The 20,421-nt window shown below is 47.6% G+C and overlaps 3 protein-coding genes across 6 annotated transcripts in view; 2 read left to right on the forward strand and 1 right to left on the reverse strand.

Moving 5' to 3' along the window:
- The first annotated feature begins 148 nt into the window (after positions 1-148).
- Positions 149-3,761, forward strand: tmem251 (transmembrane protein 251). The gene is made up of 2 exons (XM_064325223.1): positions 149-300; positions 1,579-3,761. Exon 2 carries the CDS (start codon positions 1,594-1,596, stop codon positions 2,023-2,025), a length of 432 nt encoding a protein of 143 aa, XP_064181293.1. The 5' UTR covers positions 149-300; positions 1,579-1,593; the 3' UTR covers positions 2,026-3,761.
- Positions 3,762-4,958: 1,197 nt separating this feature from the next.
- Positions 4,959-11,129, forward strand: LOC135249692 (putative E3 ubiquitin-protein ligase UBR7). The gene is made up of 11 exons (XM_064325213.1): positions 4,959-5,316; positions 5,796-5,929; positions 6,931-6,991; positions 7,166-7,261; positions 7,678-7,731; positions 8,165-8,270; positions 8,481-8,638; positions 9,206-9,400; positions 9,684-9,840; positions 9,976-10,037; positions 10,202-11,129. The coding sequence occupies exons 1-11, from the start codon at positions 5,185-5,187 to the stop codon at positions 10,292-10,294; spliced, it is 1,248 nt and encodes a 415-aa protein (XP_064181283.1). The 5' UTR covers positions 4,959-5,184; the 3' UTR covers positions 10,295-11,129.
- Positions 11,130-16,431: 5,302 nt separating this feature from the next.
- Positions 16,432-20,421, reverse strand: part of LOC135249659 (BTB/POZ domain-containing protein 7-like) — a 73,901-nt gene continuing 69,911 nt past the window's right edge. For 2 of the 4 annotated variants that reach the window (XM_064325187.1, XM_064325195.1), the window contains 2 exons: positions 19,476-19,859; positions 16,432-19,200 (listed from right to left, as the gene is read on the reverse strand). In XM_064325187.1, coding sequence (XP_064181257.1) covers positions 18,409-19,200; positions 19,476-19,859 — 1,176 coding nt within the window. In that variant the 3' untranslated portion in view covers positions 16,432-18,408. The remainder of the gene's footprint in view (positions 19,201-19,475; positions 19,860-20,421) is intronic. The other 2 variants (XM_064325202.1, XM_064325191.1) reach the window with 1 other exon arrangement.

Raw genomic sequence — 20,421 nt, forward strand, 5'->3', positions numbered from 1 at the left:
ACCATATCATCATCAAGGTCAGTTACCAGATGTTGTGTTATGATTTTAGAATAATATGTACAGATTTCGTTCATGTTGGTTCAGCAAGCTAATAAAAATTCGGAATTTCGACTACGGTTGGCTTTAATTTTGATTTTCATATACTCTCGTAGCGACCGGAACTAGTTTTGTTTTTAGCTGTAGTACACACTCCGATCTGGATGTCAACAAAGGCATGGGGAACAGGCGGCAATGAGCAGAAGAAAGAAAACCGTGAAGGACATGGTCACCAAATGAACATAGACTAGGATATAGTGAGCTGTGAGTATATTGCTTTAAAGCAGAATAAAGGTTATAAGTAATTAATATAACCCACCTGGCACCGTTTAGATTTTTGTCAAGTGTGTTTTTGTCAAACTTGATCGTTAGCTAGAGATTAGCTTCTCGGTTGGTTAAAATCCTTAGTGACACTAACCAAGTACCTGCTGTTTTGTTGCAGGTAGCTAGTTAGCTAGTCCAACATACTAATCACCGTTGTACTTTCTGTACATTGCAAATATTTGTGTACTTGACAATGAACTATTTAACTAGCTAGCTGGCAACCAGTTTGCTAGCCAGTTGCATTGCTAGCTCGCTTGCGAGGATGCTTGTAACAGTTAGCCTGTACGAGATGTTTGGTAACTTAGCTAACAATACATACAGTGGTGGCTTGCTTGTGGACGTGATCTGGATGCTAGCTGTCAGACTGTAATGTAATGAATACACTAGACTACTCGAACCAGCTCGTTTTGTTGTATAAATACTGGCTGCTTAGCAAGCTGGTACAATATGAGGCAGGAATGTGTCGTGTTTACTGAGCTAGTAATAGCTTGCTACCGAGAAGAAATCGCTAACGTAAAACGAAGTTACGTGTCGGTTGGCTCGCCACACAGCAGCTAATAATATACAGTAGTCTATTACTTTTGTAGTATAGTGGTTACCTGCTAGCCAGTTTAAAAATAAATAAAAGCTCTAGCAAGCAATAGTGTTGCTGGATTGAGATCTGCAAGAGGGCATTCATGTGTTTATAGGCAAGTTGGCTAACTACATATGTAGTGCTAACTGGACAGTTTGTAGTTAGTCTTGTCTTGATGAACGTTATCCTTGTCTGTTAGTGCCAATGAACTGTATCTATCGATAGCATTACTGTACAGTTTGTTGCCAAGCTGACATTTTCATTAAGATGTAGCTAGCTGGCATGGTAGCAGATTTGATTAGCACCCATTTAATTATTTCTTAATAATTTCTTAATCTTGAATTTAGTGAATGGCACTACATAAGTTAATTTTTACAGTCTAGGAACAAGAACGACAACAAAAAGTGAAATTTGACTCCAAATTCAAGGGCACTCATGTGGAAATAAAATAAACATGCAAAACTTTTCATTTTAAATTGTAAACGAAACAGACCACTCGTCTGGATATCCGTTGTTTTTCCAAATGGCTTGGCTTACCACTAATGAGAATCATAACACTTTTTGAAAGCTCTCATTTTCTGTACAGAGGTGAAGGGAGTTTGTTTATGATTCAGCTGTTGACAGTTGTGGCATTTCATTTTCAGGGAGGAGTATGGAGAATGATGAACTTCCGTCAGCGGATGGGATGGATTGGTGTGGGTCTGTACCTTCTGGCTAGCGTGGCAGCCTTCTACTATGTGTTTGAGATTAACCAGAAATACAATCGACTGACACTGGAGCATGTTCAACAGGCTCAGAAACCCCAAGAACCGCCACTACCGGGGGATTCAGTCTCTTCATCTAACTCACCCTCTTCATGGATGCACAGTTTGAAAATGCGGCTCCTCTCTTTCCCCTTTTGGTTGTGGGGCACAATCTTCCTCATCCCCTACCTCCAAGTGTTCCTCTTCCTCTATTCCTGTACCCGTGCTGACCCAAAGACCATGGGCTATTGTATTCTACCCATCTGCCTGGCAGTGCTTTGTAACCGTCATCAGAGCTTTGCCAAAGCATCCAATCAGATCAGCCAGCTGCAGCTGATTGACACTTAAAAGTGGGTAAGGAAAGATGGTAACACTGATGCACATTGTCAAATGGACACAAGGGAAAGAGGAAGGAAGGGCTACACTCCCAGCTCATTTAATTTTGGATTTCGCCACAGATTGTTCAGCACTCCACACAAAAACATTAAGTTAATTGAAAGAAAACTGTGTCAATGTGTCCAAATGGCTTTGATAAGGGAATCAATATCAATATCAGTATCACTTGATTTTGACCGGTTTACTTCCGTTGCATCTGTTGTGTTTTATCGCATACTGCTTTTGACAGTTAATTGTGGTGTTAAATCAGTCTGCTTTTGGAAGAAGGAAATAAAATACCTGGGAGATAGTGACCCTATGTTATTAAAATAAATAAATTTTTTAAAAAAAGCATTTGGCCAAGTGATACAGTTCGGTATTGTGGAATGCCACTTGTAGTCTGACACTCCCTACTTTGGGATACATGTCTTGAGTGGAATGTATTGTAAAATGATTTTGAGCATTGCTATTTCTAATTTTTTTATGTGTAGAATTCTTTGGATTTGCATTGGATTCCAGAAATGTTGTGGAGTGACTTGCCTATTGCTGTAGAGAAGTCACAAAGTAAAGCTAATTCCAAATGGTGTTGGCAGTACCAGCCATTGGAGGAAAAATAATTGTCCACGTAGGTTATTTACGAGTGAAATTTGTGTTCAGTCTCAAAACTGTAGTGTACCAAATGACTGCATACCGACTGCTATTCTAAGAGAAACAGGGCTTCTTGTAAAAAGTGCTTTGAAAATGTACAAAGATGTACCTGTCAAAAGAATACACTTATGAAGGACAAGGTAATGAAATGATAATTATACCTTTTATTTACATCACAACTTACAAATGTTCATTTCATGGATCTGCATTTCATATTATGCCCCATCATATCTGTCAGTGTCTGACATGGTGGGACAGCAAGTGAATGCTATAATATGAAATGGGTTCCTTGTTATTGAATAAGAATGCATTTGACATCAGCAGGTCTACATTTATGCAATACATTATAGGAACTCAGTTCTTCATTTGCATTTGTAGCATAGATTCTTTCTTTAAAGCACAACACCTTTAACAGAAATTTTGGAAAACTTTCTGAGAGCAATCCAAAACAAATAAAGTTTTTTGTTTTGTGAAATAACAGTTTACTTCATTATCCCCCCCTCCTCCCCAAAAATATAATTCTGTAGATGTTATTCCAAAAGTTTGTCATTTTAAAACTTCCTATTGTCTATGAAATACTGGGTAGAGTGAGATATTAATGTATATTTTGTCTTTCTCAATAAGGGCATCTGTACCCATGTGAAGAAACGGAGTATTTTTATTTAATGTATGTTAAATTTCTATGTTGAACAGGGGAACTGGTTTTGCCAAACTTGTTTTGCTAATTTTGCCTTCTTTACATAGACACAAAGCTTGTCATTTTTATACCATGAAGTACTTATCAAGACTAGTGTAATTACCTGTGCTCTGGTGACATTTTGAATGTATCACAGGTTTATCCATATGAAGTGGCGTTGTAGAAGAATATCTTCCAATACCGCTGAAGAAATGCTGTATTAATATCTCTGCCTAGAGGCAAACAAACATTGTGTTGCCTGAGCAGGTTGTTTCTAATCAGTGTCATGAGAGTGTTTATCTTTGTGTTATGAAGATGGAGAGCAGCCTTGGCCTGAGGTTAGACTACCATGCTTGTTTTTTTTTTTTTTTTTTTTTTTTTTTTTTGCATCTAAATACTTCTCAACATGTTTGAAAGTTTCTTTCTATATTCATCTGAAAGGGCTTGTCAGTACTTGTCAATTTGAGGGTATTTATATGGGAGTACTGTTTTCCATTTTTTAAAATCTCACTGTGATTTGATTGACTTTTTAAAAACAAATAAAACCTGTTTCAAGAGAATAATTTTCCTTCTAAAAATGGTTTAAAAAACTTAATTGCAAATAATGTTTCATTGGTGGTAAACTTTGCTCTTCACATGGAAAATGTGTGTCATACGTACATACTCTCTCAAACAGCTTATAATTAGATATGTTGTGTTACCCTCTGTTGAAAAATTAAGCACACAAAGTTTGGAGCAGTTATGCAAAAGTTTTGAACAGGTTTTGGAACATTATTAGCTTTTTAATCACACAGATAATATCCCTGTCTAACTGGATGTATTGTGTCATTGTCCACAGTAATGTAGTTATGTGGGTCTGAACTGCTACTGAAGCCATGGTAAAAAAAAAAAAGTTGAAAAACAAGATCTAAATTGACTGCATGAGGAATGCTAAAGTATACCTGCACCTCCTAAAAGTTGCTCAGGATGTCTAATGTTCCTACCAGAAATATGTCTTGTGGAGAGACACCTCTCTTATTTTAAGCAGTTGTTGGGCAAGGATTTTGTATTATTTAATGTAGTTAGACTACTTGTAATTATCATTCTTGTATAGAAAACCAAATGGTAAGGACCTCCACTCTCAGCAAGTGCCTCGTATTGAAGCACAGATTTATGAAGGTACTGCAAGCTAGTGAGGTATTACACCAATGAACTGTATACAGGCGTTTTACATCTCCCGAAGTACATATAGCCTGCATAAGAACTGAAGATGGTAGGAGGGGCCAGGCGGTGAAGAAACAGAAAACTATTCTACTGCATGCTTGAAGAGCTTGCTGCCCATTTAATTCAATGTAGCAAACCTTGGTGATTTAGCCAAGAAATCATTTTTGTGATCATAAATGTCTTTAAGTGCAGCAGTTTGTGAAACAATTGTTATTTTGGTTCAGAAGTCTTGAGAAAATATTTATTAAAAGGTGAATATTTTATTGAATGTGACATGTTTTTGCAATCTGCTTTTCATATGAAATGTAACGGTCGTTAATCGAAATTCAAAATACCATCGGGGACGTTTATTTTGCATCAAAGTTTTGATTTTCCGCATTCACTTTAATGGGAACTCCGATGTTTTCCCCTCAGCAACATGCGCAGTACCAGTACAGGCTTACTTCCGGGGCTTCACAAGCTAGGTTAGGTGAAGGCGTGCTCGTCTGTCTAGTTAAATATGCAAGTCTATGGACCAATGAACTGTTCAGTGAAAACGCGCCCTTTGGCGGTGCGCAGGCGCTGTGCAAGTTTCCCCTGACGCGGACAAGGGTACAATTATTCTAATGATGGCGGTAAATGGGGGAGATGAACGTACTGTTTCTTTGGTGGAAGTTTTGGAGGAAGACGAAGAATTAGAAAATGAAGCAGCAGCCGTTTTGGATGGTAGCGATCCTGAAAATTGCTCATATCCCCAGGTATTCACTCAGAACTAGTTCGTGTATTCTGGCTGCGTAGCAAACTATTTATCCATTTGTTTATTAAAATGTACCCCGCGAAAGATCCATTAGCTACCTTCATCATTCAAGTTTTTTGTGTCCTGCGTGGTTGCTAGTTATTAGCTTGTGTTAGATCAATTAATTGTGTTCTCTCAGCCAGCCGGTAGCAGAGTGTGTTAGCTTGCTACATAGGCTAGCTTGTTGTTAGACTAAGGAACTTAGAAGTTACCAAACTTAGTGCATATCGCTTGTTTAAAACAATTTGTATCTGTTGGTTGTTCAAATCATAACACCTCAACCGTCAAGCTTGCCTGCCTTTAATGATCCCACTGGAATGCGAATTTTGCGGAACATTGTAGTATAGTTGGCTAAATGGATGCAGTAGCCCACTTTGTTTACTAACCAAAGTAGCTATCGATAGCTACGTGTTGACTCTTTATTTGCATTTTGCACCACAGGGGTACGTGAAGAGGCAGGCGCTCTATGCATGTAACACTTGCACACCAATCGGTGCAGAGCCGGCTGGGATATGCCTTGCTTGTTCCTACAAATGTCACGATGGACATGATCTATTCGAGCTCTACACTAAACGGTAGGTCAGATAATGTAGTCTGTCGCTTTTCGGTCTACCTTTCATTGTCACACTTTGTATGCGTTTTGAAGAATTGGAAAGGCTTAGGAAGACGGACATACTGTATTGCAATACGATTTGCATTGCATTGCTTACACCAGTAGATTAGATCGTGGTCAGTTTTACATGTACTATAGGTAATCAAACTGTAAAGAATGCATACACTCCTGGGCAAAAAAATGGGCCAAGACTAAAATGGCAAAATATTAAGCTTTCAATGGTCTTAACAACAAATCATTGGTCAGAAAATTAGCAAGAATTAAACAAATGCACTTCTGAGACCTACCTCATGTGCCACCATTTGCTCGTTTACTTTTGCTGCAGTGAACTGTTTGGGGAAAAGCTAGAAACAGGGAAATTCACTTGTACAGTAGACAAATTAACAATGTCAAATAATAGTCATGTTTTGTATTTGGTTGCATATCATCTGCATGCCATGACTCCCTGATGTCTGTGACCTATCAACATCATCAGAGTCTGGATATCTTATTTTCAGGTTGTCCTACAAGCGATACAAAAACTCTTTGCACTTGAATGGATCTCTATGGGAATTGGGGCGGTGGGACTAGAGTCAGCCGTAAATTATGCTGATACAGTATGGAACACATTTGTTGGCTAAATGGTTTAAGTCATCAAGGGTCCAAGGTATCAAATGAGCCTCAAACCACCATGCTGCTGCCAGATATGCAGTAGATACTACAAGCATTGTTTCTACTGAATATTTTTTCCATTGAGTTCAACAGGAAAATTAATTATAAACAATGCTTGTAGTATCTACTGCATATCTGGCAGCAGCACGGTAGTTTGAGGCTCTTTACGTTGTACTGTGTTGTTATGATGTAATAGAAATGTTTTTCACAGGACACAATGCCTCCCCCTGCTCTTTGATGGAAGATAATGTGATGAAGGCTGTATTGTGTACGGATTTTTACAGGAATGCTAATGCAACCTTTCTTTTGCAGGAATTTTCGCTGTGATTGTGGAAATGGAAAATTCATTGAGTCTAAGTGCAAGTTGTACCCTGTAAGTTGTCATCATTTTTACCAACAGTAGAATTTATTTCTGAATAAATGAGCATGTAGCATGTATTTCTGAATGTATAGTTGGCATACATTCAGAAATAAATGAGCACTTGGCACTTATTTCTGAATATCTAGTGGAGGTGTCTTACTATACCTGATGACTTTGCTTCTCAAGGGAAAAGATGGACTGAACACCAACAACAAATACAACCACAACTTCAATGGTTTGTATTGCACCTGTAAAAGACCATATCCGGACTCTGAGGACCAGGTGAGGACCAAATGTCTGGGCATGTATGTGCATATATTTCGTTTTTGCACTGAACGTTTGTTTCATAGTTTGAAGATGTCTAATTTTGTAAATAAGACATGATGTTTTTATAACAGACTTAGCATATCTGTCTGTGGCCATGTCTGCTAGATGGCAGCCCGCCAAAAGTAAAATCAGGCCAGAAAGAGATTTGTTATTTATTTATTTTTGTCTAAGATGAAAGTGTTTTGCTATGAGGTCACTTATGCAAACAAAAATACAATTATGAAGGAGGTCAGAAAGGGTTATGAGCTTGTTCAGGAAGTGAGAAAAATAAATAAATAAATAGACCTTGCCATAGACATCGGCCTTTTCTGTCTGAAAAAGTTTGCAAGTGCTTGTGGGTAATGTATTTTGCTAATTTTTTCCCCCCCTAGATTTTGGATGAGATGATTCAGTGCATTATCTGTGAGGACTGGTTGCATTCCAAGGTATGCATCTTTGGGACTTTTGGACTTGATGAAACTTAAGTTGGAGTTACAGAACAGAAACTACCACCCTTTCATCAACGAAACACAAACATTTAGAAGGCAAAGATGTTGGAGGAGAAACTTCTACTGCGGTCTCTGTTCAGAACTGCCAGCTCATCCAAACAATTTGTCAGTAATTCTCCAGTGTTGATGGTCTGGCCAAAAAGAGGCAACAAAGCGTAGTGTTTTCCAGCATTAGTTGCTTTTTCTCCACTTTATTTATAGGTGTGATTAGCATCACTTACCATTTTGAGGACCGATTTGTTTAACACCATGCGTGGTGTTGTACAAAAATACGCCCCCATTTAATATTTTTTTCAATAGTGCGCTGCGGTAGTGTGGCCCTGTAAAGGTGCCAGAACGGAAGTGGTAACTCTCTGCTCTTATTTGGCAGCACCTGGGCTGTGCAATGGAAGAGTGTGTGGAGCTGCAGGAAATGGTGTGTGAATCATGCATGAACAAGGCCCCTTTCTTATGGACCTACGCCTCCCATCTAGCAGGTACACTCCTCTGTGACACACACACACACACAGCTGGGATTTGGGGATAAGGACTATCCCTAACAAAAGGTTGTTTGAGGCCATCGCTCAAAATACTATTGTCAATGAGCAGCGGTTCAAATGATTTTTGTTTGACAAAATTGCATGTGGTATTTGTACGTGTAGCAAGCCCAAGGCATCAAGAATGAAGGTGAATGCGTTTCCTTCCAGCCCCTCCAGTGACCAAACTGAGCCCCTGCGAGGCAGAGGTGGAGGTGAACGTGGAGGAGAACACGGAAGAAAACAGCCTGAAGGAAGAGGAGGAACACGGTGACCTCCCCAAGAAAGGAGAGCCGTCCGCAAGCCCGAGCTCTCCAGATGATAACAAGGTACTGGAACACGTGCTCATTTTCCTACTTGTGTACATATGAAATAGGTAGGCACAAATAAAACTAATTCTTAGCTGTTCGAAATGTTAATATATGTGGAGGCAGTTCACATACATCTGGATCAGGGTTGGACCTCTTACGTTCAAATGTATAAAAGCCGGCAGGAGTGTGCAGCAGCAGCTCTCAGCCAGCAGATGGCGACGGTCTGCAGTTATTTGGCGGCCGCAGATGAGCCTCTCTCCGCTTCTGCCACGCTGCTCCTTCCTGTGGGTAATTAGCGGATAAATGATCCGTGTGAAATACAGATTCCTCAACTCCAGGGACCAGCTTGGCATGGCTTCACAGTGCTGCTTACAGTAAACAAGAGTGATTTTGTTAGTCAACCTTCAGACGTGCCGCAGAAACCGCGTCGGTCTGAATTTGAAATCACCGCTTCTCCCCGGGCACGTCGCTGTGGTGTGAAGCCGCGTTTCGCGACAGGCGGCAGAATGTTGTTTGTTTATTTTTCTGTGCTCGCGGTTTTAAACGCTAACGGGGACTAACCGCGCCCACTCCCGCGCTTCGCAGGCAGCTGCGGACGGACAGACGAGCGGCAAGCGGACGCACGGCCAGATGGAGGGGTCCGCTTCGGAGGGCGGGCCCGAAGGGGCGGGGTGCAGGCTGAGGGAGTTGGAGGGGAAGGGTCCGGTCAGAGCCAGGGAGGGGGCCGTCTTCTGGCCCTACTTCTGGCGCAGCAAGCTGTGCACCTGCGTCAGCTGCAAGGTACGCCCGCGCCCTTCTCTGCCTCCGCAGTGCCCCCCCAGGGGCGTGGCGGGTATACGAGCCTGCCCGCCAGAGACGCCTTATCTTCTTCCCAACCGCCATGATGACGTCCTGACCGTTTGCCCCATGAAGATTCTAGACAGTTCTTGTGTATGAAAGCTGAAGTTTGCTGTGGTCACTGGGGAGGGCATAATTGTCCTATGTCTTCGTAACAGGATTTGACGCTGAGTTTTAAGCTGTGGCCCGTTCCCCTGTGAAAGTTAACCTCGCTTCCTGTGCACAGAGAGCCTACGTTGCCGCGGGCGTGCCCTTCCTGCTGGACGAGTCGGACACGGTCCTGGCCTATGAGAACAGGGGCAAGGCGCAGCAGGAGGAGGAGGACCTCCTGATGTCGGCTCTGAACAGGCTCGACCACGTGCAGCAGCTGGAGATAATCTACGGTGAGGGAACAGTGCAAGTGACGAGAGAGCAGGGGGAAGATGCCCATTAATGCAGACAAAGTGTACTTTAAAGCAAAGCCAAGTGGCCCTTTCTAAACTGATGGCGGTGTGTAATCTGGCTGCTCCTCTCTCCAGAGTACAATGACATGAAGACGGAACTGAAGGATTACCTGCAGAGGTTTGCAGAGGAAGGAAGGGTAAGAAACCGCCACTCGCGCTCTTTGGGAACAGCCTTTGGTGGCTTGTTGATAAATATCGAGCTCATGGCTGAATCCTGGGCACGCATCTCGCCCAAGTTGAGACCTGCAGCCCAGCGCTGCTTCCCCTGTAATCACGCGTTTCTCTCTCTCCCCTCGGCCAGGCGGTGAGCCCCGAAGACATCAGGGGCTTCTTCGAGGAGCTGCGGGCGCGGAAAAGGAGGCGGGTGGACGGGGGCCAGTTCTACTGCAGCTGAGGTGCCGTCAATGGCCCACCCAGCTGCTTTAATCCAGATCTGCATCGCTATACGCCAGCTCTCGACCGTTTCATTTATCTTCTCTCTAGGCTCAGGATCGCAGTGCTCTACGCTGCCGCCTCTCTTTCAGAGTCGGTGGTTTTTCCAGTAAAAGCTTAACGTTGCGTCTGAAGGTTACAGGACCAGCGTTGAGCTTCTTAAAAGTTAACGTTTCTTTTTACGCCACGGCACCGTTAGGCCTGCAGTGTCTGTGGCGAGCGACCGAATGGGAGGAGGAAGGGACTGGGGTTTAGGGCCGAAGGCAGGCGGTTTCGCGGTTGGGAAGCGGTCATTGCGGTGCGGGCCGCTCCGTTCGGTTCTGGCGTGTGCGGACAGGAACGCGGCGAGCCGCCGGCACGCTCCAGCCACGGACCGCCGGCTTCCTGTCCATCTGTCACATGACCCTCGGCTGTGGCGGGAAAAAACAGGCAAGAGGCTACGGCAGCTCAGTGAACGCAGCGACCGATGACCCAACCCCCCCCCCCCCAGCTTCCTCCCTATATTTCAGAATGTTATGTTAAAGCAGAGCGTTTGGCACAAGGCTGTTTTCGTCCTGTTGGAATGAATGTGAATCCCACAGTCGGAGTGACTGCATTTATGACTGCTTTCTCTTGCTTATGGTTCCTCAGGAGTTTCCTGTTCTCTCATAGTGCTGGATCACTTTGCTGCTACAATGCTGCCTAGACAGGCAGGTAATGATTTTTTTAAAGCATTTCCCTGAGTTTTTACCAGTTTGTGTTCTTGTTTGTAGGTTAGGACTTGTTCCTCGCAAATAAAATTGAATGATGTGACTGTGGCATTTCGTGAGTTGTTGTTCATCATCCAAATTTTGTCCCAAAAGCCCTTGGAGTCTCTTATCCCAATGTCTGCATACAAATGCGTTCATAAAATAACAAAAATGAACAAAAAGAACTTCAGCCTGAGATTGATTTTACTGCTTTGCAGTCTGCCTTTGGACCTTTATAAATGGAAAAATGAAAAAACACTGACACTAGAATTTCCGTGGAAGCAGTTTATTCTGAAGATGCCACCTAGTTGCAAATTTAAGTTTATCACTGTTACACCCCCCTTTGAGATGACAGTAGAAAAATAGAACCAGTGAAACTTTGTACAACTTGTTATGGGAATCTACAAGAAAGTGTTTATATATATACAACAAATACAACCCACCTTTGTTTTATATATATAAAAATTTATATTTACCAAACCACAAATTTCCAGAAGTTTCTGTTCAAATGTACCTAAAAATTAAAAAATACTATTTTTTTTCCAAAAACACTATATACATGAAGCATTACTAGTTTTACAAAGGACTGGTTTATGCAGGTTTGTAGAAAACACTTGCATAGGACAAAAGTTCACTTCTCAAGAAAATGCCCAGCCTCTGGCAGGGAAGGCACTAACTTGTCTCTATACAAAGGAAAACACGAGGAGGATCTCCAAGAAAAAGGCAGAAAATCATCCCAGAAAACCACCGAGCTATCCATTAAAAATAAAAAAAGAAAAACATGGTAGTCTGCATTTTTTCCCCATGAAGCAAACATGGATGGAAAATGGAAAAAGCTGGTTTTGCTCAGAAGCCACTTTCCTTGCAACAAAACTGGCATGGAGAATAAATGTAAAACACGTTTCTGTTGACCTTCTCAAAGTTCTTGTGCTACTTTAAAGTCTCTGGGACTTCAGACACACCAATTTTAACACATAGCGAGATCAAATCATTGCATCGGTGTTTCAAAGCAAAGAAGCATAATAACTCAACCACGCAGACTTTATTCGAAACCGTCGAGACAGAGTTAAATGTAGCAGATCATATGGCGTCTGATAATACTGAGTGCAGGCTATGGCTGGAAGCGCGCGAATAAAAATGAAATTAATAAGAAACGTGTCCATCTGGGATGAATGGGATATGGATAGTGATACAGCATAACCCTCATAGCAATCGCAGACGGATGAACAACTTGGGAATTAAGACGCCCGTTGTAGTGCAGTGGTAAGTCTTGTACATCGGAGGTGCTAAGAACTGCAAACCAATAACAGCTCATTTACAACTAACTGTCACATCAGCTCCTTATCATTTACTATCAGCTCTCCGAGTGAGATACACACTGATGGACTTCGGGGGAAATGCTACTGAACAAAAACCGATTGCCTCTAATGGCCATTGTTGTGATTCATGAATAGGTTGTCAGACCTGACATGTTATGTAAATATAAATGGTGTCTCAAATCGCAGGAGACAGTTGATGGAAATTGCGAATCGTGGGGGAGGGGGGGGGGGGTTCTGTCTCGCCACATTTCAAACGGAGCACACGCAACACACTGCAGCCCTGTTTTTCTGTAGTTTCCTTTTCATGTATATATAAAAAAAAAAAGACTTCTTGACGGGTTTAGCAAAGTTCCCCTGGAGGTCAGTCTTAAAATGCAGTAGAGGATGAAGGATTAGTCTGTATTTTCGAGAATCTTTCCATATCTCAGAAAAGAAAGAAAAAAGGAAAGAAATAGCTTGCATCTAATCTGCCTCGCTGAGGAACTAGGTCAGGAGGAAGTTCCTGTTTAAACAGCTCAGACTGGCTCTTATTAAAGGGTTCACATCTGAATTTCCAAACAAATTCATGTTGTCTGAAACTGTAGGTTGAACCATTAATTTGAACATCCGTTGACCGTAATTACTCTGCCAACACCCCACTTTCTATACTTCAAGCACCTCACAACTTAGTAACACAGTCCCTCTTGTTCATGTACACTATTTACGGACTACAAATATATAATACTAAGTTCCCTTTTCTCTTTCAGAGCAAGGCGGGTCCAGGTTCACCAAACCAATTACATTGGCTTTCAGTATGGCCATTAACATGGGGCAATGCTACAACAGTAATTTCTCCGGAGATCAGCAAATATTTATACAATCCCTTCATTCTCAACAAAGAGATCAGCAACCTACAGATGTACAACATGAGCAAATAACACAGTGGAAATAAGGAGGGAGGGCCAGGGTCATTCTGTGATGAACGGTCTTTAAGACAAACAGCGAGGACTGGAGGAGTCGCCAACATTCAGCACCGCCAAAACCATGTCACCATCTCACCTGGTTCACCTGCTAATCCCAAATACAAAGAAAGCCAGCTAACACGGCAAACTGCTGTTCAGGGAATTTAAAAATGAAAAAAGAGCACAGACATTGTCTATTCTTAATGATGGCTCAAAGTCTAGTTTGAATCGTAGACCATTTCATTCAGATTGAATAAGTTGATGCATCATGCCAAATGAAAAGCCATGATAGCATCAACAACATCAACAAATGCGCCGTGGTGCAGAATTTCCATTCTGTATTGGACGAGGGAAGGCCTCATGCCTACGGCTAGGTCAGCGCGCTATTTCGGGCTCCTTGGCCTGTACTTGGCTCAGCAGGGTCATGACATTTCCACACGGGGTCAGAGAGAGATTTTAAGACACAGGCGTTTTGGGGACATAATGCCTCCAGGAGCAGTTAGCATTTCGTGGGACTGGAACGTGGGGGTCATGGAAAGATTGTCAAAGCATAACGATTGTCATTAACTACAACAAATCAAAGGCAACAATGAAAAAGATGTACACTGTACACTCCCCCCCTCCAGGCAAAGGAGTCCTGCAGCCAAACACTACTCCTGGTGCAAAGTATTCACCGATGCGCCCCACACTACCTCTCCTGATTGGAGCCACTAAAAGTTGTTTCTCCAACCTCTTCTCACTCTTTCCTCCAAGTCCATTTCTGAGCACTCGCTCCTGAGATTTCATGACACTTGGTTTAAAGGACAGTGTATGAAGGGACGGTAACGTCCAGCATTGGCAACACTTGTATTGTTGATGCAGTTTTATCTCAGACCTTGGCGCTCTCCAAAGAAGCCCTGAGCCCCAACACAGCATGGAGGCTGAGGCCTTAGGCCGAGCCTGTCCCTCTGGTGAACAGCATGGCGGCTGAGGCCTTAGGCCGAGCCTGTCCCTCTGGTGAACAGCATGGCGGCTGAGGCCTTAGGCCGAGCCTGTCCCTCTGGTGAACAGCATGGCGGCTGAGGCCTTCGGCCGAGCCTGTCCCTCTGGTGAACAGCATGGAGGCTGAGGCGTTAAGCTACGCCTGTCCCCCTCTGGTGAACAGCATGGCGGCTGAGGCCTTAGGCCGAGCCTGTCCCTCTGGTGAACAGCATGGAGGCTGAGGCCTTAGGCCGAGCCTGTCCCTCTGGTGAACAGCATGGAGGCTGAGGCCTTAGGCCGAGCCTGTCCCTCTGGTGAACAGCATGGAGGCTGAGGCGTTAAGCTACGCCTGTCCCCCTCTGGTGAACAGCATGGCGGCTGAGGCGTTAAGCTAAGCCTGTCCCTCTGGTGAACAGCATGGCGGCTGAGGCCTTAGGCCGAGCCTGTCCCTCTGGTGAACAGCATGGCGGCTGAGGCCTTAGGCCGAGCCTCTCCCTCTGGTGAACAGCATGGCGGCTTAGGCCTTCGGCCGAGCCTGTCCCTCTGGTGAACAGCATGGAGGCTGAGGCGTTAAGCTAAGCCTGTCCCTCTGGTGAACAGCATGGTGGCTGAGGCGTTAAGTGATGGTGGAGAAAAGGGTTGTGGTGAAACGTGAGGACTAACAAACATCTTCACGGTTTAGAGTCCACAAAGGACTTTAAAGGGGCTGACAGGACTCCCCCAACAACTGCAGGGATTCACTGATGTCTTTTCACGTTTAAGGTGCTAGCCAGTAATTTCAGTCTTCTTGCAGCTCTTGCCAATGAAAATGATGATGATAATGATGATAATGATGATGAATAATAAATGTAAAAACATAACTTTGTGAATACTCCGTAAATACCAGAGGATTGCATATAAGAGAATACCTGGTTAAAAGCAGTTATGGCAGCAGTTGTATGGAATACAAAAGAAAATGAGTTATTATGAGAACAATACACCGCATACACAGGTGTTACAGGGGATTGGGGGGAAATTCCATTGGTGGACAGAGGTAGAAAACTTGCACAGGGCAGTCGAAATGGAGCGCACTGCCGTCCACATTCGACATCAGTCCAGCAGATGGCGCTGTAGAGATAATAAGATTTGAGCTGGTGGGAGGGACGAAGGGAAATGCAGGTTTCACGGGTGTGCGAGCAAGCCACGGTTCAAGTATAGAGTCGCACAGGAGACCGTCGGCAGCGGACAACCACCACAATCAGCAGAACACGGACAGCACCGCGAGAGAGGGATCCAGTCTTCAAGTGGAGTGCAAGAAAAAAGTCAACATGTTAAAGCTTTGTGTATTGCATTTGCTGCCATTGAAAGAATCTGTGGGTGAAAAAAAAGGAGGAATTCACCTACTGCATAACTGTACTGTTGTCTGACTGCGGCTTCTGATTGCACGCAGCTTGATGGACTTGATTAGACAGGTTGTTTTGTTACCAGCATCTAATTGCAGGCTTGATTAAAAAGAGCACGTGGAATAACCGCAGAGTGGCGCCGCCGGGTCCGATTCCCACGGGTCTTACGGTCATAAGCTGGACCCGCACAGCCAGGTCGAACGCAAATCTTCTGTAGGATCACCTATACGTTAGCATTAGCATTAACCCTTTGTCTGCCGAGCGCACGCCCCTGCCCCACCTCCCCCTGGCTCACGGTGTGCTTCGGGCTGATCTGCATTGCCCCCCCCCACCCCCCCAACCCGCTTACCCTCACAGCGAGAGCGCGCTCCTGTGACAAGACGCAGCAGGACCGCACGCTCCCCCCGAGGCGGTGTGCTCGAGTCTGCCTGTGCAACGGGAGGCCAATGAGAGGCCTCGGCTGCAGGGCGTGGTCACGGGGAGGAAGCCCTGGCGCCGCCCTGCTTCCTGTGCCGAGCCCCGAGCTCCAGCTGACATCATTACGATCGTTATGGTCTCTCCCGATCGCGCAGCTGCGAGCTTCGGCAGGCCTGCGGTGCAGCTTGGGCCTGTACGACCAGTAAAACCCAGTGAGAGAGGTGCACAGGGAGCGGAGATAAACAGCAATACGATGAGGAACAGAAGTGCCGCAGGTGTGAAGGGATAAAGGCGGGGAGGGGGCGGGGCCTTCAGATCATTCCACCGTTCTGATTGCGCTGCCCATGGTTTTCCAGCTGTAACCACTGGAGAAAAGCCTGGAGGGGCACAGCTCCCAGAAGAGGGGCCGGCCCTCCCCTCGTCAGCGGGCTCCGGGCTGACATCATTACGATCGTTATCGTTTCTCCCGATCGCGCAGCTGCGAGCTTCGGCACGGAGTCCGGAGACGACGAAGGGCGACCTCTGTCAGGGGCGGGCCTCTCTGACCGCGGTCGGGGGGGGGGGGCGCGGCGGGGCTGGCTTGGCTGAGGTCGGTCGGATGGCTTTGCCACGTCCAGGCGTGCGTTACAGGGTTTCTCAGCTCAGATGTCGACGGGACAGCGGGCGGGGTTAACGCGCAGCGCAACACGATAATAAAATCACGTCCGCCGGCCCGGCCGCGCTTCATCGGAGTGCGCGGCTGGGAGCCCCTGGGGCAGCGCGCCGTCTCAGGCTGCGATAACGCGCGGAGGGCCGGAGAACGGCACCCTGGGAATAACGAGAGACAGGCTGGCTCCGATTCCACCGCCGTCCCCGCTGCTCAGCAACAAGCCAGCCAGCTCCACCGGCGTGCCCGTTTCCCTCACACTCACAGCACTGGCAAAAACACGATCTCTCGGCCAGGAGGGGAATTAAAAAAATAATCATTATTATTTCATTTTGAGCCCTTCAGGGTTCCCCTTATCAAACCTTGAATTACTGGCAAACCTTAGCCAACTAGCGCTCGGCGGTATTACTTCCATCACACGGGAGGCCGTGCATCGCAGGACGAACGCGGCACAATAGAAAACGGCAGGACAATAACCCGCAAATCCTATTCATTACCGAGCTGAGGAAACTGCGGGCAAACAAAAAAAAAAAGCACATATTATCTTCCCCAGTATCAAGAAAAAACTACTGAAAATATTACGCGGCTGCTGCACATTGTTGAAAGTCTAGCCTTTTGTTATGCTCTTATTATTTAGTTGTTAGCCTGGGATGCAATTATGGTACTGGAAGAAAGGAAATAATGAATGGAAAGCGAGGGCTGTGGGAGGGAGGATCATGGGAAGGCGGATAACGCCGAGGGCATACGGGCTCTTTCCAATCGCTCAGTTTATCCGTCCTCCTCTCCTCGGTCCTCGACTGACCTGGAAACTGATCGAGGTCCGCCGCCCTGAAGGACATTCCAACCTGTTAAATGCTCCTTGAAGGAGTTACGAGCGAGGAGCTGGGAGGCTCCCGAAGGACGCTTGAGCAAGGAGAAAGGAGTGCATCCTTTGTGAAAGTATTTTTTGAGACATGAACGATTGACCTGTGGATCCACCTCTCCCCATCTGCCATGTCTGACATGGCTTCAAACTGACACTTCACTGAGCAAGGACTTTCCATTTGCCTAATACACGTTTCCTCGATTCCTCAGTCCTTGCCTCCTTTCCTTGCGTCCTCCACTGGGTGGAGCTAAGGAAGCGAGACAAGGACGCAGGGAAAGGTTGCAAGGAGGTAAAATAAGCGACTGGAAAGAGCCCATAGAGAGGATCAATAAGCCAATCAGAGGGGCCGGGAGTGTCAACATCACCCTGCTCTGTGGCCTTGGGGGCTGGAGGGGGAGGGAGAAAATAAAAAAGACAGAAAAGGCGGCGCTTCTCTGTTAAAGTGCACTCCGCGGCTGGGCTGGCTTGCGGCCGAGCGGCTGTGCTGAGGTTAGTGTGGGCATGCGACGGCGAGCCGCGCGCCCGCGCGGGGGCCCAGCTAACACCCCGCTAGGGGGCCTAGCTCCACCGCCGCCGGGCAAGCGGCCCTCCCAATCAAAGCCGCCCTTCCACGGCGCCGTGTTGAGGCGTGCGACGCAGCCCGAGGGGCCTGTCCCAGCAGCCTCAGCGGGTCCCCCTGTGCTTAGAGCCTTACAGCCGGAGTCCTCTGAGGGGTGTGTGTGCACCGGTCGGAGCTCCCCTGTCTGCAGAGGAAAGGAGCAGAGTCGCCTCCTCCTTCCCTTCAGTCCCGCCCACCCCTCTCCGCCCCGCCCCCGGGGTCAAAGTGCAGATTTCTTGTAAGGGTACTCGGGCTTGTTGGGTGACCTGCGGTCCCTGCTGGCGACGGCCTCTTCACCGGCACTGTTCCTGTGGGGCAGTAGGCCCCCCGGGGGCTCCCCTCCACCCCCTATCCCTTCGGGGGTGGGCCTGCGAGCAGGGGGGCGGTCCTCGTAGGCGTCCAGGCCCGCGCTCGGGGAGCGGGAGGGCCCCAGGCCGCACGTGAGGTCCGACTCGTTGCGGGAGCGGCCCCTGGGGACGTGGCCCCCGCCGCTCCCACCCCCCTGCAGCCCGCCCCCCCCCTGCGTGGCCAGCGCCAGGTCCAGGCGCTGGGGGGGCTGCTCCAGCATGTCCAGGCGCAGGGCGTCGCCCGGTCGGCCGGGGGGGGCGTGGCCCGGGGGGTGCGCGTCGGGAGCGTAGGACGGCGGGTGGGGCCCGGCGGGGGGCCGGCTGTGGCTGTAGAGGTCGGGGCCGGCGTAGGGGCCCTGCAGCGGGGGGGCGGAGCCCGGCGTGGCGGGGCGGCAGGTGAAGTCGTACAGGTCGGGATACTCGGGCCTGGCCTCGGGCTTGGCTTCCGCTGCGTGCTTCTTGCAGGAGGCGTGGCCGTGCCTGCCGGGGGGGCAGGGCCCCGTGGGGTAGTGGGGCGCGGGGCCCGTCGTCAAGGCGATGGAGTGGGGGTCGCGGCCCTCGCCGTCGCTCGCCGCCTCGGCCATCCGCCGCTCCTTAAGGCTCATGGCTGAGACGCCCATGGCGATGTCCGGCATGAACTCGTTGATCACCGGCTCCATGTTCTGCTGGGTCAAACAGCCGGGCGCAACATTAGCATCTTAGAACATTAGAACATCTACGCTAAAAGAACTCTGAAACCCCATTCAGCAGCTCTATTCCAGCGGCAATCCGTTCAAGCTGTTTACATTTTCCATGCGGTTTGATCTTTCAGCAAGCCTTCCCACCCATCAGTAAAACCCACATCTTAATTTTAAAAAATCCCCCAAAACTTTACGGCTCCACAAACCCCCCCTCCCCACCCACACAAAAGCAGCCGGCTTCCCCGGGCACCCCCACTCACCCCCTGCTTGTCGGGGTGCAGGGTCCGGCCCCCGCCCTGGGGGTTGGTGCAGTCGGGCGGGTAGGCGGGGCTGCTGTGCTTGGAGGAGGGGTGGCGCTGGAGCAGGGTGTGGTTGCAGGGGTAGGAGAAGGAGCGGGACGGGGGCTGGCTGGGGGCCCGGGGCCTCCAGCCCGCCTTCAGCTGGGCGTGGCTGGGCGTGGTGGGCGGGTGGTAGGGCGGAGGGGGCGGGGGCAGCGGCGGGTGGAAGCTGGCCAGCGCGTCCACGTCGGTGTACATGCTCTCCACCGCCGGGGTGCTGTTGACCCGGCAACGCCCCGCCTGGCGCAGGGCCAGCACCGGGCTCTCGTCTCCGAAGCGCTCCTCCGGGAAGAACTTGTGCGGGTTCTGCGAGCGGAGAGGACGGGAAAAAGAGAAAAGAGCATCGAACCGTTTCCGCTTTCCAGCGTAAAAGCGCGCGCCAGGCTGCCTGGGCTGTGTGAGCGCTCAGAGAAGCAGCCGCGCTCGAGGAGGAGGAACCAAACGATGAAGGTCTGAGTCGCCCTCGGCTGACTCACCGCTCGGTGGATCAGCGCTGATATAGGCCGAGAGCGCCCCGTGACTAGCAGCCCAAATCCGGAGCGGAAACGAGGCCAGCCTACATCTGAGGACTAGCTCCAGTGACGAAAACCCAAAGCTAAATCACACACATTACACGCACAGGGCCTAAAGGTCCATCTTTTTACATCTTATTATCACTTACGCACCAACGTGTTTCAGAACGCAGCTCTCTTAGCCTATTGTGCCTGACATCTGTGAGAACGGCGTCCTGCGGGTGCCTCTCTGCGGTGGGAGTCGAGCCGCGGCGAGCGCGCGGCGCGCGGCTTTAACGCGGGAAACTGAACGACCTGTGAAAAGCGGAATAACACCGGGCTTTCGCACATCATTATCGCGCGGTGCGTGAAGCCCG

This window comes from Anguilla rostrata, chromosome 1 (genome assembly GCF_018555375.3).
Source record: "Anguilla rostrata isolate EN2019 chromosome 1, ASM1855537v3, whole genome shotgun sequence".
NCBI lineage: Eukaryota > Metazoa > Chordata > Actinopteri > Anguilliformes > Anguillidae > Anguilla > Anguilla rostrata.